The sequence below is a fragment of the Nannizzia gypsea genome, genomic scaffold (assembly GCF_000150975.2).
Source record: "Nannizzia gypsea CBS 118893 supercont1.9 genomic scaffold, whole genome shotgun sequence".
NCBI classification, from domain to species: Eukaryota; Fungi; Ascomycota; class Eurotiomycetes; order Onygenales; family Arthrodermataceae; genus Nannizzia; species Nannizzia gypsea.
The window spans coordinates 694505-716960 of NW_003345193.1; the positions used below are offsets into that span (position 1 = coordinate 694505).

Consider the following 22456-nt stretch of genomic DNA (forward strand, 5'->3'; position numbering starts at 1 on the left):
CTTTATATATATATAGTTCTGTGAGAAAAAGAGACACTAACATTTTTTGGCAGACCGAGAGAAGCGGACAAATAAGATAGACCAGAGCGGCATGTCACACGAAGAACTACTGCGGCTGCAGCAGGAGCTCTTCCGCTCGGCCGGAGAAAAGTACAACTCGGGGAGCTAAGTGGTCTTTTCTACTACTTGTCTCCTTAGCACATGTGTTCAACGACGCGTACGATATCAATGAGTTTCTTCTTGGAGTTTATGGGAATATTTTCTTCTGGGTTGGTTCTGTGCTGCCTGGCGTCATGTTAAATGCTACCATATTTTTTACCTTACACCTCCTTAATACATTGTCTGTACCACACATCCTACCGCTGGATAGAACATTAGTTAGGGTATTCACCCCTTCCATCATATAATCTTTCGAGCTACTAGTTCAGCTTATCTTCTACTTCCTCTCTACATCTACTATCTACTATCTACTTCTCCCCTCGCCTGGGGACCTCACCGTAAACATCACGTGACACGTCACTGGCAAAAATGCAAAGCTGAAGCTTCAAAAGAAAAAAGCGAATCAAAGAAAACCTGCGAAACGACTACAGAATCGGGGACATCCCGACGGGTAGCTTCTATTTGGTATATTATTCACCATTCAACTGCTCAGAGGCGGTCGCGAAAAAGCGCTGCCAACTCTATTGCATTCATCATTGAGCTCTTTTCACTGCTGGGTGTGTGAATCGCCAGTGCGACGCGGCGGAGAAGCTGCCCACCATGCCGCAGTTCAGCAGCGATAACATCCTGGTACGCCATTGTTGAAGAGCACATCTCTATTTGTTCCGCTAGACACGGTCACTAACGCAGTTAATTGAATAGCTAATCTCGCCTGGGTCGCAAGTCACCCTCGCGCAGCTAGGACTACCAGAGTCCTTCACTCCAGCTCGGTTCCGGTTCCCGACGCGCATGTTCCCTGCGGAAAAGAAGGGAGAATGGGAGCCTCATAGGATACGCGGACGGGTCGTTAAGGTCAGGAAAGTTGTATCTCCTAAGCCGGCGGGAGCAGCGACAGAGCCTTCGGTGCCGTCGAGCGAGGGAGGAGCTGTGGCTGGTTCTGGCTCCGTTACAGAGGGCAGCTCGAAGCAGGATGTCGAGATGAAGGATGCAGCCAATGAAATGGTGAAAGAAACCCCAGCAGCCAGAGAAAATGGCGAAAAGCCAGCAGATACAGTCGAGGAGACGGAAGAAATGACCGTGTATGAAGAGGACACCATGTCGGATGAGGGTGCGGTGTATGCACTACACAACGGAGCTGTGGTGGACTGGTCGTGTTTCTTTGCGCTTCTAACACATATATACAACACCCTTAGCCCGCCCTTCCATACACCCATGATAATAATTGCACAGCCAGCTTGGACGGCTGCGGACCGAGAGAGGTTGACCCAGTTCGTGTTCGAGAAGTTCAAGACACCGGCGTTTTGCCTGATGGACTCTGCCTTAGCCGTCTGCTATGCATACAATACCCCCAATGCTACCGTTGTTGACGTGGGTCATGGCAAGACGGATGTCACTGCTGTGACTGATTTCATAGTGAACGAACACGGACGAGGAATAGCCCTGGAAGGCTGTGGTGGACAGGCTTTGACCGACAGGCTACTAGAACTGCTGGGACCTAAGGGGTTCACACGTGAAATGTGTGAGAAATTAAAGAGGAACCCTATATGCGAGATTCTACCACCTGGCACCCCCTTACCCAAAGACAATGGGGCCGAGTCGGCGAATCAAGAGTCTACTAAGCAGGCTCCCCCCCCGGGTATGGGCCCAGATATGCCTAGAGGCCTGGGAAATGGTGAAAAGGAAGATGATGACGGCGTACTAGACGTTGCTAGCATTGTTAGCAAGGGCAATGCTAGTGAGTTTATTGCGAAACGAGAAAAGGAAAAGGCAGAAAAGGCAGCTTCTCGAAAAGGCCAGGCCGCGGAGTCCGCAGCCGCTAGACAAGCCCGTTTACCGAATTCAAAGAAGGCAAAGGCCACTTTCCATTATGAAGGCCCTGCAGAACCACGGACGGGTGCTAATGACCAAGCTCAGCCTATAAGGCAAAAGAAGGACATAGAAGTCGGGGTGGAAAGACTCATGGCCGCAACGCCACTTGAATCAGGTGCGGATGAGAGGTGTGGCTACAGTATCTTGGAGACTCTTGCTGCCCAGATCCATCATACCATCCTCTCCGTTCCTGATGCCTCGACACGTAGCAGTCTATGGGATTCTCTGATTATACTAGGGAATGGCAGCAAAGTCAAAGGTCAGTTCTCTATCGTCACTTAGCTACTTAAGCTTGCATTTTAACAGCTGTACTGTAGGATTCCCACAGGCACTCCTCTCTACCATCACACAGAAATACGTGCTGTCCCCATCCTCAGGAACCATCTTTACCTCAGAGATACCTTCAACATTCTCCACTCCGCTAGCCACAGGTGCAAACACGCCGGCTCAGGCCCAAAACCCAGGCCCTTACCTTCATCCTGCTGCACACGGTGTGAACCCACTACTTGTAGCAGCCACTCACTCAAATACGCCCGCAACCCCCAACAATCTAAACTCCAATGCCGCTCTCTCCGCCGACCCGAATATGCTTGCACACCATAAATCCACGGGGCATTCGCAAACACCAACGGGCATCAAACTGCTTAAACCCCCCGAATATTTCCCCGAGTGGAAAGAACAAGGTTCATCCAGCGCAGCGGTGGCTCTCCCTGGCACAAACCCACCGACAAACGCAGACGCTAGCAATGCGAATACTGCAACTGGAGTAGCATCTGGCTCTAACAACATCGGTATGGAAGAAGCAACATTCCTAGGAGCACAGGTGGCTGCCAAGGTGATCTTTATCGTGGACCAGGGAGCCAGCAAGGGATACCTTAGCCGTGTAGAGTACAACGATGCTGGTCCAACGGCGATTCATAAGTATTCCCTGTAAAATGTCCGTCCGCTCTGGTGTCTCTTTTGTCTCTACTATGCTTGTATCGCTACGATTTGGTCAGGGTAGGAGTGACGGCGGTTCCAATATTGGGTAGATTTGTCTTAATCTTACACTATTCCACCTTCCATCTTCCATCTTTTTTCCCTTGCTCGTCTTTTCACTATCTATAATTCAACTTTGATATCTAGATATGCTAGTCCAAAAGAAGTTAGCGGCTTTTCTTATCGCCCACAACCTTGATAAACTTTAAACTTCTATTTTTTTTATTCCAAAAGCTGCATTTTTTTTAATATTTATGAATACAAAAGTGCCCAACGCTGAGACGACGAGAATTTTAATTCAACGGACTCTACTGAACAAATATCACACGCTGAGAGAGGTACTTTTGGTCGAAATAGCTGAGAACCATCGAAGAACGGACAGGGCGCCGTTTTATTCTCACACAAGCCCCTCGGCAGAAGCACCATGCCAAAACCTACCACGAAGACAGCGGCCTCTGAGCGGCGACATATACCCCTAGCGGATGAGATAACGTCCGCTGGCCATCTCCGAACAAAGTCAGGCAGCAAGCGGAAATCAAGGTCCGAAGACGAGACGGAAGATGACCATTACCTCGATTCAAAATCCTCAAAGAAGATCCTGCAGATTGGAAGAGACTTGGCCGATGAAGATGCTGCAGAGGCTAGAGCTGCTGCAGAAGCTGCAGGTATTGATCTAAAGACAAAGGCTGCATTTGATTTCGAGTCCCGGCTGGCTGGTGAAGAGTCCACTTTTGAAGACGAGGAGGATATTGTCCAATACGACGATGATGCGCAATGGGAGGATGAGGGAGAAGTCGAAGAAGTGGTACGTCTTCATAGATATATCAAACTTGTTAAATCTAATTGCTGGCTTTTGGACCCCCCCTGCTTACGTATCAATTATCTTGTAGGAGGTTGACCCTAATGACTTGGATATGTTTCACAAATTTCTCCCGCGAGATGAGGAAGATCCTATATTTCACCCGCGCGAGGACGGCATGGAAGGCAACGGCGAAAGCACCAATTTGGCCGACCTCATACTGGAAAAGATAGCTGCACATGAAGCAGGCCAGTCTGCTGAACCCCTTGTTCTCGGAGGTGGTGCCCCAGAGGACGCGATTGAGATTCCAGCGAAGGCATTAGAGGTCTACGATAAGTATGTTATTTTACTGGTTTAAAGCTCGCAAGTATTATACACACTAGTACTAACCTTTCTATAGAGTCGGTTATCTCCTCTCTCGCTACAAATCTGGCCCTCTCCCTAAACCATTTAAAATTCTACCTACTCTACCATACTGGGACGCTCTACTCTCTGTTACAAAACCGGAGGCATGGACACCAAATGCAATCTACGCCGGTACTAGAATATTCATATCCGCAAAGCCACACATTGCTCAACAATTCATCTCCATGGTTCTTCTAGAGCGGGTCCGAGATGATATCAGAGAAACAAAGAAACTACACGTACACATATACAATGCTCTAAAGAAGGCCTTGTATAAACCTGCTTGCTTCTTCAAGGGACTTTTGTTCCCACTCATAGCAAGCGGAACATGCACATTACGAGAAGCACAGATAGTATCCAGTGTGATAACGCGAGTGTCTATACCAGTCTTACACTCAGCTGCTGCACTCCTCCGATTATGCGAGATATCAGCTGAGCAAACCATATCCTCTTTCAATGCAGAAGGCACAGGTGCGACAAACATGTTCATCCGTGTATTTTTAGACAAGAAATATGCCCTGCCGTATAAAGTCATCGATGCCTTAGTGTTCCATTTCCTCCGATTCCGTGCCACAAAACCGGACGACGAGAACGGTGACGCAAGCATGAATGGACCAGGGTCATACTCGGCTGCTGCTGCAAGGGACTATAAGCTTCCCGTTCTATGGCATCAATCTCTTCTTGCGTTTGCCCAGCGTTATCGAAACGATATCACAGAGGACCAGCGTGAAGCGCTCCTTGACCTTCTGCTGTCCAATGGACATAAAGATATCGGCCCAGAAGTACGGAGAGAGCTCCTGGCCGGAAGAGGCAGAGGAATCGTTGTGCCCGAAGTCGTTGAAAACAACGGAGGCGACGATACTATGGATATGACAATATAATTAAGATACACACGATCTCCTTGTATAATGGGTAAAAGTCTTGTCTAGAATCATATTAGTATAACCTGATGTCGCATTTTGCATAGAAATATACGATCCCTTTACTTCTGGTATTTCACTGTATCGCGGTACATTGATACAGGTATCTACTATCATACAGCATTATAACCTCACTCCATGGCTTGACTCATCGCACTTGGTGTATCCGGTGCTCCGTCCATGGCCATACTCGTAGGAGCGCTTGCTACGCTCGCCTCTCGCAGGTTTGAAGGAACCGGGGTAGAAGCATTTGTGCCGCCAGCTGCGTGGGTAGCTGGTAATTCCAACCGCCATCCAGTACAAAATGCATCCACTTCATCAACGATATCAGCCACTATGTCCTCACAGATCTGGTCGTTGAATCTGTCACCGAAGGGCTTCACATTTGGAAATTCTTCCGTAGGAGGGCCAATAAACCAAGGAGCTTCAAATCGACAGTCTACTGCTCCGCCATTATGGCAGCTAACGGCAGGGTAATAGCCGATCATGCCGTCATCTGCATTCTCTCTCTCGCCTATGCCCAAGTTATTACTTGCCTGTGCGAACCGAGAAGCCGGCGGGAGGAAAGCATATAAATTTTCGAAGGGAGTTCCCATTTTAATCCCATTCTTGAAGATGGTGATACTAGAGCCAGGAAGTGTTCGAAGGGATGCATCTTCTGCATTGCCGGGTGAGGGGGGGCCATATGTAGGGGTCTCTTTGAGGTTGAATGCATAGTCCCGGAGATGTTTCGAAGCAAAGACATGGCTCTGCTGATACATAAAATCGGATTTTAGGTGGAACGGAATGCGGTCCCGAATAAAATTAACTGGTGCTGGCTGAGGTGCCGGATGGTCTACATCCATTTCATCCCCTTCAGTCGGCGGTTCGTACGTCCCTTCAACAACCTTCTTGTGCAGTTCGAGTGGCGGGAGGGTAATCAACATGCCAATCACATCACCCTCACAGATTGATTCGTCCTTGGGAAAAAAGTACTCGCACCGCATTCGGTTTACAACCTCGCCGTTAACGTCCCGAATACCATAGCCGTAGCAGTCAACGCCAACATTCACATCAAGGTCGGCTTCACGTCGCGCAAACCCAAGCCGTATATTTCCACGAGCTGAAGGCCCCGGCTGTGAGCCTCGCATCACTCCGCTTACCACCTTGGCTTCATAATAGTATGTTCCCTCCCGTGCGCAAACGTTTGCTCGAGCTGAATGCCATGGATCACCGGTGGTTATTCCTCGGGCATCTTCTGTAAAAGTAATACAGGCAGGAGAATCTTCGAAGCTAAATCGTGAATGGTACGGGGGAACGTCTGTTTGCCGATATCTAATGTGCGGGAAACCTAGGTCTTCAATTGCATATGTATACCTGAACCCGTTTCTGTTGCTCACTCTATAGGTAATTCTGTCAGCTAAATGAACCACTACCGTTTCTAAAACTCAACACATACTTGTCGGCAATATCATAAAACCTGTATTCCTGACCTGTTATCTCAGATTTCTTTGTACAAGACAGGTTCATCTGGCGTGGCTTTGGGTGTAGGACGTCCACAGGACGAGGATCGGCAACGGGTATGGGCATAAGCATTGGAAGCTCTAATGACGGAATGGCCGAGCTGGACGACGAAGCTGTCGTCTTTCTCTCATAACTTCCATCGCCTATATCCTGACGTTTAGTGTCGTGCTTCTTCTTATGCTCGCGTTTTGTCCTCTTTGCTTTCTCCCTTGCCTTCTCGCCGCTGGCGGTCATCTTGGCTTGTGAGGCTGCAGCTCTGTGGGCGAATTAGGATTGAACCTGGAGAAACGGCAGGAAGGCACTATCATTCCAAAATAGCGCGGCCAGCATCGTTTCGTCTATCCCAATCCTTGAGTGTTGTTTGGACGGAGGACTGCCTTTCTACCCTTTGATATCAACGCTACTGGGCGGAAGCGAAACTTGGTTCCAATATATCTCTGTCACGTGATGGATATTTTCGGGACGCTCCAGGTCGTGGTATTGGAGGATTAAGAATCTACAATCATTATAATACATGTATATAATTACAACATATCGAAGGGGATGTAAACTCAGTCTCACACCTTGTTTATGTCCTCAAGCATCATTCCAACGTCTAAGACCATGTCATCGTCTCCAAACTGACCGATGACTTGTACACCTGCATGGCGTAGGCAACTTGGAATCTTGTGTTGTTCTCCTTCGAAGGAAACTGGAACACTCAATGCCGGGAGTCCTGCAAGGCTGCATGGGACTGTGAAGACGTCGTTTGTGTATGCTTCGATAGGAGAAGCATTTTCCAACTCTTTTATGGTTGGTGCAGTTGACGGGGCGGTAGGGCAGATGAGCACGTCAATTTTGACATTGGCCTCAACATCGCTATTATGGATAGGGTCCCTTAGCTCGAGAGATGTTGCTGTTGTATGTAAAAGTGGGTGCCGACGCCGAAATACGGAGTTAAAGTCTGACTGAACCAATCTCCGGATCTTCTGCGCTTGAATAAAATAATTGTCAATTTTATCTGCGCTGAGAGAGAACGTTCCTAGGAGTATCCGTCGCCTGACTTCCGGTCCGAGCCCTTTTCCACGGGTATTCGAATAAAGGTAGTCTCCTGCATTGTCTGCGGATTTGATGTCTCTGGTACCATATCGGACACCGTCGTACTTTGACAAGTTCGATGAAGCCTCCGCCGGAGCCAAGACATAGTACGCAGATAAGGCTTGTTTGGTGGCTGGAAGCGTGACAGGATGAATACTGTGCCCCTTGGATTGCAGATGGTGAAGTGCTCTCTGCCATGCAGATCGGATATCAGGGCTCAGTTCATGTATGTTGTATTCAAGGGGAACTCCAATTCGCAGGCGAGCAGGCCGCTTCGTCGGCTCTTTGCCAGCGGCTAAGATGCGTAACCGAGTGGCGGGTGAAATACTAGTCGGATCACGGCTATCATATCGGTTCACCACGTCTATTATTTGAATGTTAGTTATAGACAACTGGCAGCGGGATAATAAGCTTGTGCTCACCAAAAACGTTACGGACAGTTGCTGTGTCCTTCGCAAATATCCCTACTGTATCAAGGGAGTTCGCATATGCCACAACTCCCCATCTCGATATCAAACCGTACGAAGGTTTAAACCCAAGAATACCCGTATACGCCGCCGGAAGGCGTACTGAGCCACCGGTGTCAGTCCCCAATGCCCTACTCACATTAGCACTAGACAGCTCATACTTCGGAAGTTGACATACGCATGGCATTGTCCTGTGGCAACTGCAATCGCACTCCCTCCAGAGCTTCCGCCAGCTGAATAATATTCCTCTCCTCCGCAGTTATTTTTCACAGAGCCGAAATGGGAATGTGTGGAATGGGATCTATAAGGGTGTTAATAGATGACATCCAGACAGTCTTGACACAGTGGGCCATGTGAAAAAGAAAGCTTACCCCATGCCAAACTCATCCAGGTTCGTCTTCCCAGCCACGACAGCTCCTGCATTTTCTAATAACTCAACAACCGTCGCATTGAAAGGACTAGTAAAATTTTGGAGAATCGCAGATCCGCAGGTAGTTGGCAGCTCGCTGGTGCAGATGTTATCCTTCACACCAACGAGCTTACCATTTAGGGGGGCCAGCACTACATCTGTTGATCATCCAATTGGAGTTAGCCATCAAGAAGCTATACAAGTAGAATGGTAGATGCGTGTATCTCACCTTTCCCCCGGCGGTCGTCCACAGCTCGAAGCCGCTCCACCCATGTCGCGGAGCGCTCTAATGGAGTAATGAAGGCATTCAAATTCGCAAATGCCTTTTGATTAAGTAGACATTTCTCTGCCTCGCGCAAGAAGGACATTTATCCTCCTCTTCTCAGGCCAGCTATAAAGTTGTCTTTTGTTTGCAATCGTGAACTCTGGAGAGGCACTTCGATATGGTGGAAAATTAACCATCACGTGACACTTGGTCGTTTCTGCGGTCATGAATCTAGAGACTCGATAAAAGGAAACATGAAGTAGTTATCAAAGTTGTAAATTAATTAATATCAAATAGGGTCAAGAAATATATATATATATATATATATATTTCCAGGGTAAAGAACTACCACTGGTATCTAGAGCCGCTGCAAATAGAAAGTGTCGAGCCTCCTGCCCATGCCCCAACTCCAAACCGATGAATGACAAAATAAAACAAAAAACAAAACCTCAAAAGGGAACAGAATGGTACAGGTCCGTACAGTCATCAACATTAAGGAGATTAGAAAGAGAGACAATGATGTTATCCTCTCAAGGCCCTCAGTCTGCCAGCCAGGCCATCCTCGAACTCCGCCTCTTTCTGTTTGTTGGTGACCGCTGTAAGCTCCTCGCGTGGAGCAGCATTCTCCTCTAAACCTTGGCGTAAATCGACGCCAGCACTATCTGCCAGCCGCTCCATGAGGCGGTCAACATCTTCGTCACCCTCAGCGCCATACTCTTGCATCTGGACATCCTTTGAGACCCCCTCTAGAGCAGACCCGGCCAGTTTAAAATCTTCTGACCGAGAGACGAACTGGTTGGCAACAGCGAGGGTGCGTTCGAGATTTATACTTCTTGATGCCGTGTCAAGAGCCTTGGATGCTTTCATGAGTGATCGTGTGGAGTCGCGGGTACTTTTGGCAGCGGACAGATCACTATATATCACGTCTGCCTCCGCTGATTTCGATAGCAGGGTAACAGACCGGCGTTTTTCACGGATCGCTGAGCTGGCGTGGATGCGAGAAATTTGGAACTGTCCTTTCTTCATGGCTTTGACTGCCTTGTCTTCCTGTGCGCGGGCGGATGCTTCGGCCTTGGCCGCTTGTTTCCGTAGTTGGTTGCCGTTGACCTACGTCATGTCGTTAGCTATGCACCCAAAAATGACAGCATCTCGAAAAATAGAACGACTTAAGAGCCGAATATACCTTTACTTCGGCCATGGCCTCAAGGAGGGGGTCTCGCATGCCCATATTAGCCACTGTTACCCGAGACTGAGTATGTGCGTGTTGGTAGCCAAAAAATATAGTTTGTGGGTTTATCGAAGAAATACTTTTTCACGGATATCTCTCAGAAAAGGAAAGTCCTTTGCATGATGTTGGGTATCTCTATGTCATCAACATCGTCAGCCTGTGCCTGAAGTTCATTTTGATGGAGGTAGCAGCGCCAAGACTACACTGACGTAATCTTCACGTGGTCCCGAAGCCCCTATCATGTGATCTCGATGAGCCTCATCGGACCGGAAATTATTCCGCTTTCTATAAGAAGAAACAACCTTAATTGGAACCTTGTCTTGTCGACCTTAAATGAATGACCTAGTAGCAAGCATTTGAATGATTAGAATATCAAAAAGGTCTACACGGGTCTCCAGAAGCCCGAGAGCATACACTCTGTGCCCAACCACCCTACACTATATTACAACTCTTGTAGGGAATAATATCCGTGCGCGTGCAGGCAGATGTCCATGTGCGAGAAGCCATCTCCATCTCATCTCGTATTCATCATTTCGTTAAGGCCCTTGATAAATTGTGCCCCTGCTTGAATAATATACTCCCATGCCCAAGGGCAATCAATTTATGCAAGTTAGCCGATATTTATTAATTTATGCACCAGGGAGGCCTTGAAATATCGCGGGCAGATGGCTTGTTCTACAAAATACCTCACTGAATAATCGGCAATATAGCAACATCCTGAAGACCAAGTTGTCCCGCCATGGTATGTATAGTAGTATCATGAGCGAATGGCATCCACTTAGGCCCCATTATCAACTTCTTATTTGATATGGCCATGGACAATATTATTGCATCTCCAGCCGTGCCGGGCAGACGACTTTCCGAGAGGGCTGTGTATATAAAGAGGGAGCAAAGGAGTATGGGTTGAGAGTGTTTCTCCAACAACATCAGACTCATACAATATAAACCCTTCCTTGGAAACCAAGAGCAAAAATGAAAATCACTATTTTCTCCACGGCTTCTCTTCTGGCCACCGCTGCCCTGGCAGGAAATGCCTGGCAAGTCCGTTTCGGACTCACCTCCTCCGCCTACCAGGAAACATTCAACGAACTGGTCAAAGACGGCTACCGCCTTGAATATGCCACCGGTTTTTCCGACTTGAGTGGTGATGCCCGATACAATGCTATCTTCGAGAAGCCCTCTGCCTCTGATAAGATAGCCTGGATAGCCAACCATGGCCTTACCCCCGAGAAATACAGCACGGCCTTCGACGATCTTAAGGACAAGGAGTACCGTCCCCTGCATGTTCAAGGGTATAACGTTGGCAAGGACCCAACTTCAGGCAAGGAAAGGCGGTTCACTAGTATATGGCACAAGAATAGCGGCAAGGGGGCAGTTGCCTGGGAAGAGAGGACGGATATATCCGGTGATAAGTTCACGGAGCTTTTCCAGCAGCTTGTAGAGAAGGGATACCGTCTGCGCAGTCTGAGCGGGTACGCCGTTGGATCCCAACAGCGGTTCTCCGGTGTGTTTGAGAAGCGCGCTGGCCCAGCATGGAAGGCGTATGCTGGTCTGAACGGTGATGAGTACCAGAAGAAATTTGAGGATTTGAAGAAGGACGGGTTTTATCCAGTGCAGATCGTCCCGTATAACGTTGACGGGAAGGTGTGGTATTCTGGTATCTGGGAGAAAGTGGATGCAGAGGCTGCAAAGCCGTATACGAGATACGGACTGACGGGGCCAGAGTACCAGGATTTGTTGAGGGAGTGGAAGGGCAAGGGTTATAGGCCAACTTCTGTGGCTGGGTATATTGATGGCAAGACTCTAAAGTATGCTTCCATCTTCAACAAGGCATAAAAAGATGGTCAGTCTACGGGGTACGGAGTACTCCTTATTTTAGTCAAATGAATATCCTAGTGTAACAATCGAGTGGACTGCTCATATATGATGTGTGTTGAAAGACAATTTTCTTGAATAAACGTATCGAGATCAACCGGAAAAATAAGATGTGATAGGAGTAATTCTGGATGTAATTGAACCTAATCCTAAATTCTGTAATAGCTATGACTAACCCAACTAGTACCTTAGTACTCCATGCACCCTGAACGCCGTGACCGCGACCGAGAAGAGAAAGAGCCTCGCTTCGTCGGCGACTGTTTGTTGACCCCAATAACCTTCCTTGGCCGGTCTCTAAGCGACCTGCCGCTGTTCCTCCCTCTAAATGATGATGATAATGATGATGACGATGCTGCTGCTCCCGTCTTCCCTGCCCGATCAATCGCAAAAAGGATGGTGACCAATGATTCCCATCGTTGCCGCGACTCCAACTGAACGGTCGACTGACCTGACCGAGAAGATCCGAGCATTGCACTCTCACTGAGCACCAGCTGCAATTCCCTGCTCGTCGCATCTCTCAAAGGACGCGCCAAAGCTGGGCTGCAAGCTAGAAGCCGGGAGAGGAGTCTGCTCCGGAAAACCGATCGAGTCGTCGAGTTTCTGCTGGAGGTGTTGTTGGTTGTCGTCGTCGGGGCCGAGATCAACCAGAGAATCAAAGGCAAAAGGGCCGAGATCTGAGCCGGGGAGAAGTTCAAGGGAGAACCCGTCTTCAAGGAAAGAAAGATCAGGCTCGCTGGCTGAATCAGCGTCGAATAAGCGGCTGAGGTCAGCGTCTGATAGAGGGGGAGGGTGAACATGATCATGTTCATGAAGGAGAGGTATGTTGAGGTGGCTGAGGTCGAGGTCATCCAAGGCCGGGCCTCCGATTGACACTGCAGGTCACACAACACCGCTGCAGGATGTTGTGTCAAATCGGAGGGGGAGGCGGAGGAGTGATCCAAGTCAGCCGGTGAAAGGGTGGTCGACGTAGTAGAGGTGATATGGTTTGTGGCGGAGGCGGTGATTGTAGTTGTAGTTGAGTCGGTGGTGAATGGAATGCCGTCCAGCTTGTCGAGCAGGTCGTTCTCCTGCTTGAACAGGACGGGCGCCAGGGTGGGAGATGTCGAGGCGGCGAGGGTTGCAGAGATGCTTGATGTGCCGACGGAGACCGAGGCAGGGCTGCCTGGGTTGGACTTTGATGTCTGTATCTCCGAAGCCAGCTTGGCCACCTGCTGGTTGAGGCGGTTGTTCTCTGCTTCCATCTGCGAGAGACGGCGGAGGAGGAACTCGTTCTGCTGCTCGATCTTGAGCTTCTCGCCCTCGAGCTTCTCAATCTCGAGTCTCTTGCGCTCACGGGAGATCTGGGCGGCGGCACGGTTGCGTAGCACCCGCTCTATCCGCCGCTGTTCCTTTTCGTCTTCCGTCTTTGCTCGTTTTCTATGTCCCAAGAAGTCAGTAGTCTGTAGAGTGGATAGACAGGAAAGGTAACATACCTGGGCGGGAGGTTGGTCTTGGGCGTCGGCAGCTCCTGTCCCCAGGACTTGCGCTTCTTGACCGGCTTCTTCTCCGCCGGCTTGGGGGTGTCGACCTTGGGCAGGCCCTCGGGCACGACATCCTCGAACTTGAGGGTAGTGTCAGCCGGCGAGACGGTCAGACCGGGGATCTCTGCCCCAGGCGAGGGCGACATCGAGTCCATGGAGAAGGCCTCGACGGCGAACGTCGACTCCGTCATCGTATCGTGTCTTTATCAAATGTCTTGTTTGTCGTGGTGAGTAATGTTTGCTTGCTTGGTGCAGAAGAAGAGGCTGTCAGAGAAGAAGCATGGTGGAGGGACGTTGGCCTGGGAGGGTAGATGTCCCAGCCGGCGAAGTCAAGGTTAGAGAGGCCGAAGTCAGAGTTGATGCCAGGCTGTCTTCTTCTTCTTCTCCTTTTCTTCCTCTTTTGCCTCCTTTGAGGTCCTGAGGTTGAAACAGGCGGGAAGGCGAAAGTGAAGAGGGACACCGCCTTTATAAAGAGGCCACGCTGGCAGAAAAGACGTGACTAAGCAGCTGAGTCATTGTTGCCACTTCTTCCGATTAAGGCTAGCTTAAAATGACTCATCATGCACGTGCGTTTCACTAAAAAGGGGCGGCTTAGTCATGAAGTTAAATTGAAACCTTATTTGCAGATTAAAAAAGAAGAAAAAGAAGAAAAACGAAGAATAGAAGAAGAATAAAAAGAGTAACTAAGAAGACTACGGAGAAGAAGAGGATGGGGAAGAGGATGGGATGAGGATGGGAAGACACGGTCGTGCGACGGCGGCGAGGGCGAGAGAGGAGGAGGAGGAGGTCGAGGAGATGAGAGTCTCACCTTGTACTCCATACTTACGGGTACGCGTTATACACACCGTCGCAGATCAGGGCGGGCAGAGTCAGCGTTGTCTTACTACGACGACTGCAGCGTCCGCTTATCAAGGCATTGGCCCTTTCTTACGCACTCCTCTTGTGACACCGAGTACGGAGTGCTGGAGTGCTGAGTACCCCCATCGCCGTGCGTTTCACGCTGGCTCGTCGCAGTCGAGTGGATAGAGTCGGCGCAAGGGAGTTAACCTCTCGCTTTTCGCCGTTTGTTGGAGTAAGTTCGTTGGTTAGCGAGCTGGTTGGCCGGCGTTGGTGTTGGCGGGCTGTGTGCGGAGGATTTTGGTCTGTGGTTTGGTTTTGGGGGCTCGGCTCAGGGTTTAGGCCAGCTCCAGGTCGAGGTTGAAGTTCAGGCTCAGGTTCAGGGGCGCCGTTCCTGAGCGCTGGATGGGCGAAGTGGCGAGATGCGAAGCCCTGCTCGCTTCTCTCGTCGAGTCAGAGATGCTCGACTTGGTCGACTTTGGTCGCTTCAGCTTGGCCTGGGCAATCACTCACCCACTGGCTGTAGATTGAGCCCCCTTTGTGCTGTTGAGGCTCTGCCCTGTAGAGCTTTTTAAAGCCCATGGAGACAGAGAGATTTCACGATAATCATTCAGTCTGCGAGCACTGAAACGACTAGAAGGACGCTGCTGTTAAGGGACTCTCTTAGGCGGACGAGTTATGGCCATTATTCCACTGGTTGACGCAATCAGGACCGCCCTTGCACCGGTGGATATCCCCTTTTGCGTTGTCAACGAGGCTGCCTTGATCTACTACAACGCTGCCAGGGTTCTCGTGGTACGTACCGGAGTATACTATACATATACTTAAAATACATGTATACATGCATGTCCGGGTATGGGCGGGGCAGGCGGAGCCACCAGTCCCGGAGTCATGGAGCAGCAGGATACGGAGAACGGAGTCTGGTACACATTACTTACATATATCGCGGAAGAATTATAGACCCTTGAGATTTGTGTTCCAGAATGCCGCCTCGAGGCCGCGGCATCACAGCTTGCCTCGTACGCTGACGTCTTTCGACCGCACCCATGGCCGGGCAACTCGACTTGCAACCTAGACTACCTGAGACCTTACTCCCGCTTTGAGGCCTTCGTTCAGGGCGTGTCCCTGAACGTGGTAGTCCTGCCGGACACATTTCACCATCTCGACCCGCTGCGCAGCAACATTGTCCAGATCCAGGATGATGCGAGAGACAAGGTCCGGTTCAGCCGGCAGTTCAATACTTACTCGGGGAACTTCAACGCCCTTGCATCCATCCCTGTACCCCGTCTTTGCCGTCCGCCAGCACCCGTCCTCTCTACCATCATCTCCCAAAGCCGAGGAACCCAGTGGACGGATATCCCCAAATCCCTTTGCCAGGCCTTCCAGTGCCCTGTCTTGACCACCTTGATACCAGCAAACATGAGGCGATGCAATTCATAAAGGATTGTATATCAACCAAGCCATCCCGTACATCTGAGACTCAGCCAGACGAAACCGAGGAGGAGGCGCAGGCTTTGCACCTAATTCCGGGTTATAATGATCTTAGCTGGAGCAGAGAGCAGCATCAGAAGCAGAAGCAGCAGGCTCTGCCAAAAGAAGCTCAGAGTTCCGACCGGCCTCCAACTACAAGCTGGCTCCAGTCAGTGTTTCTCTCTCCGAAGAGGTTGTGGGTGAAGCTCACAACGGCAATCTTCCAACAGCTGCCCTCGCATCCAATCTCTTTTCAATACATATCCGATCTTCATCTGGAGGATGGACAGCGTTACGAAACCTTTGTTGTCCCAAGAACGGCTCCTTACTTGATTCTAGCTGGAGACATCGGATGTCTACTCAACTATAAAGAATATGTAACCTTCCTTGCCGCCCAGTGTGCCCAGTTTGATCATGTCTTCCCCGTCCTGGGCAATCACGAGTTCTACTGGATTACTCACCAAGATGGAATCGATGCTGCCAAAAGATTGGAACTTGAGCCGCAGCTTACCGGAAAACTCACTGTTCTGAACAGAAAACGAGTTGACATCAACAGAAGAGTGACGATTCTAGGATGCACACTTTGGTCTCATGTTCCGGAAGACTCCCAGCTGTGGGTTAGGATGAAGGTAGCAGATTTCAGCATAATCAAGGATAGGACAGTTGAGGCTCATAACACCGAACATTATCGAGATGTCGAGTGGCTACAACAGGAAATTCATAACATCTCACTCGAAAAGGAGAAACGCGATATCATTGTTGTTACCCACCACGCTCCCAGTTTCATGAGGACTGCCGACCCCAGGCATCAGTCGCAACCTTGGGCATCTGCATTTTGCTCAGACCTAATTGAGTCTCAAGTTAAATCCTGGCAAGGCTTCAATGCCATCCGCTGTTGGGTCTTCGGCCACACGCATTGGAATGCAGCATTCAAGTACCGGGGTATGACTATAAACAGCAACCAGTTCAAATATGACCCCAAAAAGGCTCAGCAGCAGGGGTTCTTCAGCTTTTGGCGCTCTCCGCCTGGAAAGCCTTTTAACGTCGCGGAAACTGCCCAGGTGTAAACCTTCCTTCCCTATGCCTGGGATACGTTACCTCCAATCAAACACAATAGGGTTATGCGACCGATGATATTTTGCATAGAATTCGCATTATCAACTTGTTAATGAGCACCAATCTTTATACGATCCCCACCCTGCAATGGCCTACCCAGCAGCAACCAATCTTCCAGCCTTCCAATTGGGATCGAACATCGAAAGTCTATTTCCGGGTTAGCTATAATCCATAAACGGTAACTTAGGTAACTACTGGGGGTCTAGTCGTAGTTGAAAGCGAATCCGTTTTATCCCCAGAAGTAACCATAAACATAATGTATTTTGGAACATAGCCACATTCTCAAGCTCTTCTTTCTCTTTATGCCTCAACTAACTGCTCGAATAATGCGACTTCATATCTCCTCATTTTTGCGCTGGACAAGTACTCCTGGAACGCAAGCAAACCGGAATTTACACATCTCATGTCGAGGTATCGTAGCAGATATGGCTAACAGTACTTCTTAAATTATTAAACTAAAATTCTGCCTAGGCAAACCTATACCTGAGGAAAAACTCTACGAATACACAAATGGGGGCTTCCTCATTAATGAAAAATCCCAGTTTGACCGGCGCTATGTCAAGTTTAGCCTGGATGCTCTCTGTGATGTCGCCGCCACAGCTGGAGGCCAGTTCTCTCCGGTCAGAGCTATTGAGAAGATGGAAGGCGGTTTTAGCAAGGCCCTTTTGATGAAAAAGGAAAACGGCATGGAGATTGTCGCGAAAATTGCCTGTCGTAATGCGGGTCCGCCAGTGTACACTACCGAGCCGGAGGTTGCTATTCTGAAATACGGTAAGTAACTAGGTAGCTCAGTGGTCCGGCATTTTATATTGACCATTTTATTCACACTTATAACTATATTAGTGAAAGGGCATACAAGTGTTCCTGTCCCCGAAGTGTATGTATGGTCTTCTGACCCTAAAAACCCTGTGGGAGCAGAATACATCATTATGGGGAAAGCGACTGGTGTGCCTCTTTTCAAGATATGGGGGGAGATCTCACTCTCAGATAGACTAGAGCTCGTCAAGGGACTTACGGTGTTCGAACGCGAGCTCTCTTCTCTGCAGCTGCCTGCATATGGTAGTTTGTACCTACGGAGCTTTGGTGGGAGTCTGTCTTCCTCTAAGTCTCTGAGTGTAGAGATTGACCCATCGCAGTCATATTGTGTAGGTCGTTCAGGCGATAGAGTGTACGTGCTAGAGGGTGTCGAGGGACCGAATGTTGATCTAGGGCCGTGTAGGTACTCCAAGCTATATCTTTTGTATACCGCTGACACATACGATAGGGGATACGTTGGCAACACTTGGTGCTGCAATTGCAAGGCGTGAAATAGCTCGGGTGTTGCAAGGTTTGCCGCCTCACCCAGGGACATTCTATCAAGGAAGTTCCGAGGAGAAGACAGGCCTGCTTGAAAGTGTTATCAGTCTAATGAAGATGTTGGACTCAACTTCGAACCCTAGTCTGGCACAGTTGTGGAAACCCGTGGTCTGGCATACGGACCTTCACATGGGGAACATCTATGTCTCTCCCGAGAACCCATCTCAGATCCTTTCCATCATTGACTGGCAATCAATATCTTTCCTTCCTCTTTTTCTGCAGGCACGCTGGCCTATTTTCTTGGAGCCGCCAGAAAACTTTGTTAGGGGGTTTCAAGTGCCAAAACTACCAGCCAATTTTAGAGAAATGGATGAAGAGGACAAACAGCTAGCAAGATATGAATATCAGCAAGCCATGGTTGCAAAGGCATATGAGGTTTCCACCTATCTCGAAAACCAAGCCGCTCATACAGCCATGACCCTTCCCCGGGTCTTTCGAGAACTATTCAAGCGCTGCGGTGAGACATCAGAAGTTGGTATCCTACCTCTCCGTGCATGTATGATTGAGATCTTTCACAGCTGGTCAGAACTGGGCTTCACCGGTGAATGTCCTTACACTTTTAGTGAAGACGAGATTGCCAATCATGACACCCAGTTCACAGACTATGAGGATTGGTATAAGGCCAACGAGATCGCAAGAAAATGCCTGGATACAGACGAAGAAGGATGGATATCTCCCGAATTGGATATAGAAGGGAAGCGCCGGCAGAACCAAGAGCTGTTTGAAATGTTCGTCGAGCAAATGTCGGCAGAGAGGCCGCCCGAAGAAGCCCGGCGTATGTGGCCTTTTGTCGACAACAGCAACAGGTAGCGGAGATGTCGATTAACATCAATGAGCCCGCCCTTTCAGTAAAGCTGCGCGTTTGCCAATAGGGGATCTCCAGGCACCCCGTCTCATCCTCCCGGCCCTTTTCTCGTCTTCTTCCTAGCTCCATGCCGTGTCTCGTTTGCTCATTTCACCGATCTCTTCCGTCCTCCGCCCTTTCCCCCTTCTTGTTGTTTTAGTTGGCTGTTTGATGCTACCTGCTGTACCATAGAAATATGTATAAGATGACTGGTGGGATAAGTTGCTAAATCTTTTCTGTCTTCTCTCTCCTTCGTGTTATCCTTGGCTGCCTCGGCTTAAAAGAAAGTTGCCCAGCCAAGACTTCACCCGACGTCATCGCAGCAAAAACATCAACAATAACACTTTTTTGCATCTACAAAGCTATCAAATATTTACTCTGGATAGCTCAGCACTTCGGCGGCTTTATCGCTGAGCAAGGTACTGAATTAATTAAAGGCATTGGATTAGATAAATTGGGGCTCTCCAGCATGGTAGCTCCTCGAGCTTCCGGCCTTTTTGGACAGTCATGTCGACGGTCATCTCTCACAGCGCGACTCTCCATCGATAGGCGGTACATCTCTGCCTACGGGTACACCCAGGCCAAGGCCATTGTCTTTCCAAAATACGGAGAGCCCAAAGATGTTTTAAAGTATGTATTTACTCGGGGGCTTTACACTTACGTCCTTTGCCTGGCGTTTGTTTAAATGAGTGGTGTTGTACTGACTTGACTGGCTTCTTTTGCCTAGTCTACATGCATACTCCATCTCTCCTCCCGGTGGCACTCGATGTACCCTCCGACTACTGGCTGCTCCGCTCAATCCGGCAGACTTTAACCAGATACAAGGTGTCTATCCGACAAAGCCCACTTTCACCACCTCCCTAGGCACGATTGAGCCTCATGCCGTGGCTGGCAACGAGGCAGCTTTTGAAGTTATCTCCACCGGCTCGGGCGTCAAGTCTCTTCGCAAGGGCGACTGGGTTGTCATGAAACACTCTGGGATGGGCACATGGCGGACACACGCTCAGTGGGACGAATCGCAGCTGATTAAGATTGACGAGCAGGACCGTCAAGGCCTCACCCCCATCCAAGCGGGAACCGTCAGCGTCAACCCTGTAACGGCATACCGGATGATCAAGGATTTTTGTGAATGGGACTGGTTGCGTGGCGGGGAGGAGTGGTTGATTCAGAACGGCGCAAACTCGGGTGTAGGCCGAGCGGCCATCCAGATTGCCAAACAGTGGAATATCAAGACTCTGAACGTCATTCGGGAGCGTGAAACAGCAGAGGATACGGAAAAGCTGAAGAACGAGCTGCTCTCGCTCGGCGCCACGGCCGTCATTACCGAAGCGGACCTCCTATCCCCTGCAAAGTTCAAAGAGATTGTTCACCAACAGACACGCGGAGGCAGAGAGCCCATCCGTCTCGCCCTGAACTGCGTTGGCGGGAAGAATGCGTCTGCTATGGCCAAAGTGCTTGCTCCCAACTCTCGACATGTCACCTACGGCGCCATGGCGAAGATGCCGACCTCCCTGACTGCTGGACTAATGATTTTCAACAACATCTCCTTCCACGGCTTCTGGGTATCGAGATGGAGCGACCAGAACCCAGTTATGAAGGAAGAGACTATTCGTGATATCTTCCGTCTAACTCGTGACGGCAGGTTTAAAGATATCCCCGTGCAGGAGGTTAAATGGACAAGAGATACGTCTAAGGATGAGCTCATTGACAGCGTACAGGGGACGCTTGGGGGCTTTAGGAGCGGCAAGGGAGTTTTTGTCTATAGTGGTGAGTAGCCCTGTTATTCTTTTACACCAATGTAAGACTAGTTCAGCGACAGCCTGAATACGGATGTTGAAATGATATAACCTTCTTTACTATATCAAAAGCATAATGGCACAGCAGGTGAATATCTACATCTTGGAATCTACCGGGACCGTGGAGCCGCGAGGTTAGAGCCCTACATAAATTCACCTATCCCGCTACCTCACTTCCTTCAGGCAGTCCCAAAGCTTCACTGACTGGCAGAGGGCCATCAAGGATATCTTATCCTTCGGGCTGCCCTTTGTCTGCCGGCTTCAATCACTTAGATAACTTAAACAATATCCATGCTGGCTGGTACTAACATAGGTGTTCACTGCATTCTTTATTCATGAATCCTCTTTACCCTTTACTATAAATACGCCCTGATACCATGCACATCAAAATGGCATCTTCAACTTCCCTGGGCTTTGCTTCGCCCGTGGGAGGCAACGGGGGCCTTCTACCATACTCGAATCCTTCACCGGATAGAGGATATCGCTTTTTCAGAGGGCCTAGAGTTATTACCTGACAGATGTATTAATGGCGACCTAACGGCGGGGGATAGCTCCCAACATACGCTCCATGGGACAAGATATTAAACCATTTATTAAGAGGCGGATAGTATGGGACAACCCCTGCTAGAATCACTATTATATCAGAGGCCTCCACAGGCAGGCTCCAGCCTTGGAGCGTACCGACCAATCTATTCATCTTCAACATTTGGTGGATAGTTTGAGATCTAAGAGCAAGAGGGATCAGAATAGATCAACCAGTCTCGTAACCTTTGTCTAGCAACATCTCCGAGAAGAGATTGAGGCAAGCTGACTGGGCCTTCCTTGACGTTCCCAAAGCTAGACATTCTAACAACTCTGTATGCGCATCCATCAAACCCCCTGCCCGACCAGTTTTTATTTTATTTATTTCTTTTAACTAATTTTTGATATCCTTTTAGCTTCTACATGGAAGGATTGGTCCTTATACTTATCGTAATCCCCAATCACTGGAATCTTTCCACGGCCATCCAGATGAGGATACTGCTTGGAATGGAGTGTTGAAACTAGGATGTTCAGCCAGAAAGACCCTGCGCGTTTGTAAGGGCTCATAAGCGCGCATATTCCCATAGCTACCTGGTTGGGATGATGGCCGGTCAGAAGTACTAACTTACGAATATGCCGTCTATGCAGGCTCCAGGACGCCTTTTTTGGACCCTGGAGATTCTGGTACGTTTGACCATTTTGCAAACTGGGTTACGTTTCGCTGAGGACTCGACTTCAAAGGCCTCTTCCATCACTGGGTGTAGTATAACTAAGTAAGGAATATAATTCAAGACAATAATTAATATTTAAATTGACCAAGACCAAAGACCCCTCAAAATCTCGTTATCTTGTCAGTAAGCCGACGTCATAGGCCCTGTATAGTTACAATAGTTACTAACATAAATCGAAAAGTTGAAATGTTGAAAAGTAAAATAGGTAAAAATAAAATAGGAATGGAGAATTCGTAAGCTTAATCCGTCAATCAAATGGTTTCATCCGATATTGGTGGATGCCGTTATACTAATATAGAAAATGAAAAAG

General features: G+C 49.1%; 12 protein-coding genes across 12 annotated transcripts in view; 8 read left to right on the top strand and 4 right to left on the bottom strand.

Moving 5' to 3' along the window:
• MGYG_09196 (hypothetical protein) overlaps window positions 1-169 on the top strand; it is a gene marked incomplete at both ends in the record, with an annotated part of 842 nt that extends 673 nt beyond the window's left edge. The window contains one exon of the mRNA XM_003169555.1: window positions 54-169. Coding sequence (XP_003169603.1) covers window positions 54-169 — 116 coding nt within the window. The remainder of the gene's footprint in view (window positions 1-53) is intronic.
• Window positions 170-759: 590 nt separating this feature from the next.
• On the top strand, window positions 760-2962 carry MGYG_09197 (hypothetical protein; the record flags this gene model as incomplete). The annotated part of the gene is made up of 3 exons (XM_003169556.1): window positions 760-789; window positions 862-2287; window positions 2346-2962. 3 exons carry the CDS (start codon window positions 760-762, stop codon window positions 2960-2962), a joined length of 2073 nt encoding a protein of 690 aa, XP_003169604.1.
• A 468-nt stretch (window positions 2963-3430) lies between these two features.
• MGYG_08512 (hypothetical protein) lies at window positions 3431-5091 on the top strand (the record flags this gene model as incomplete). Its single annotated transcript, XM_003169557.1, has 3 exons — window positions 3431-3811; window positions 3897-4141; window positions 4206-5091. 3 exons carry the CDS (start codon window positions 3431-3433, stop codon window positions 5089-5091), a joined length of 1512 nt encoding a protein of 503 aa, XP_003169605.1.
• Window positions 5092-5261: 170 nt separating this feature from the next.
• On the bottom strand, window positions 5262-6867 carry MGYG_08513 (Set1 complex component ash2; the record flags this gene model as incomplete). Its single annotated transcript, XM_003169558.1, has 2 exons — window positions 5262-6510; window positions 6569-6867. The coding sequence occupies 2 exons, from the start codon at window positions 6865-6867 to the stop codon at window positions 5262-5264; spliced, it is 1548 nt and encodes a 515-aa protein (XP_003169606.1).
• Window positions 6868-7190: 323 nt separating this feature from the next.
• Window positions 7191-8954, bottom strand: MGYG_08514 (glutamyl-tRNA(Gln) amidotransferase subunit A; the record flags this gene model as incomplete). The annotated part of the gene is made up of 5 exons (XM_003169559.1): window positions 7191-8074; window positions 8133-8308; window positions 8356-8478; window positions 8549-8744; window positions 8816-8954. The coding sequence occupies 5 exons, from the start codon at window positions 8952-8954 to the stop codon at window positions 7191-7193; spliced, it is 1518 nt and encodes a 505-aa protein (XP_003169607.1).
• Window positions 8955-9373: 419 nt separating this feature from the next.
• MGYG_08515 (Chmp1-PA) lies at window positions 9374-10079 on the bottom strand (the record flags this gene model as incomplete). The annotated part of the gene is made up of 2 exons (XM_003169560.1): window positions 9374-9958; window positions 10035-10079. The coding sequence occupies 2 exons, from the start codon at window positions 10077-10079 to the stop codon at window positions 9374-9376; spliced, it is 630 nt and encodes a 209-aa protein (XP_003169608.1).
• A 972-nt stretch (window positions 10080-11051) lies between these two features.
• On the top strand, window positions 11052-11915 carry MGYG_08516 (WD40 repeat protein; the record flags this gene model as incomplete). Its single annotated transcript, XM_003169561.1, has 1 exon — window positions 11052-11915. One exon carries the CDS (start codon window positions 11052-11054, stop codon window positions 11913-11915), a length of 864 nt encoding a protein of 287 aa, XP_003169609.1.
• A 227-nt stretch (window positions 11916-12142) lies between these two features.
• On the bottom strand, window positions 12143-13665 carry MGYG_08517 (transcriptional activator hacA; the record flags this gene model as incomplete). The annotated part of the gene is made up of 2 exons (XM_003169562.1): window positions 12143-13370; window positions 13427-13665. 2 exons carry the CDS (start codon window positions 13663-13665, stop codon window positions 12143-12145), a joined length of 1467 nt encoding a protein of 488 aa, XP_003169610.1.
• Window positions 13666-14989: 1324 nt separating this feature from the next.
• MGYG_08518 (Ser/Thr protein phosphatase superfamily protein) lies at window positions 14990-16848 on the top strand (the record flags this gene model as incomplete). The annotated part of the gene is made up of 3 exons (XM_003169563.1): window positions 14990-15106; window positions 15272-15589; window positions 15646-16848. 3 exons carry the CDS (start codon window positions 14990-14992, stop codon window positions 16846-16848), a joined length of 1638 nt encoding a protein of 545 aa, XP_003169611.1.
• Window positions 16849-17199: 351 nt separating this feature from the next.
• On the top strand, window positions 17200-19063 carry MGYG_08519 (serine/threonine protein kinase; the record flags this gene model as incomplete). The annotated part of the gene is made up of 4 exons (XM_003169564.1): window positions 17200-17308; window positions 17369-17668; window positions 17741-18112; window positions 18162-19063. 4 exons carry the CDS (start codon window positions 17200-17202, stop codon window positions 19061-19063), a joined length of 1683 nt encoding a protein of 560 aa, XP_003169612.1.
• A 503-nt stretch (window positions 19064-19566) lies between these two features.
• On the top strand, window positions 19567-20872 carry MGYG_08520 (trans-2-enoyl-CoA reductase; the record flags this gene model as incomplete). Its single annotated transcript, XM_003169565.1, has 2 exons — window positions 19567-19727; window positions 19825-20872. The coding sequence occupies 2 exons, from the start codon at window positions 19567-19569 to the stop codon at window positions 20870-20872; spliced, it is 1209 nt and encodes a 402-aa protein (XP_003169613.1).
• Window positions 20873-22048: 1176 nt separating this feature from the next.
• MGYG_09198 (hypothetical protein) overlaps window positions 22049-22456 on the top strand; it is a gene marked incomplete at both ends in the record, with an annotated part of 2469 nt that continues 2061 nt past the window's right edge. The window contains one exon of the mRNA XM_003169566.1: window positions 22049-22099. Coding sequence (XP_003169614.1) covers window positions 22049-22099 — 51 coding nt within the window. The remainder of the gene's footprint in view (window positions 22100-22456) is intronic.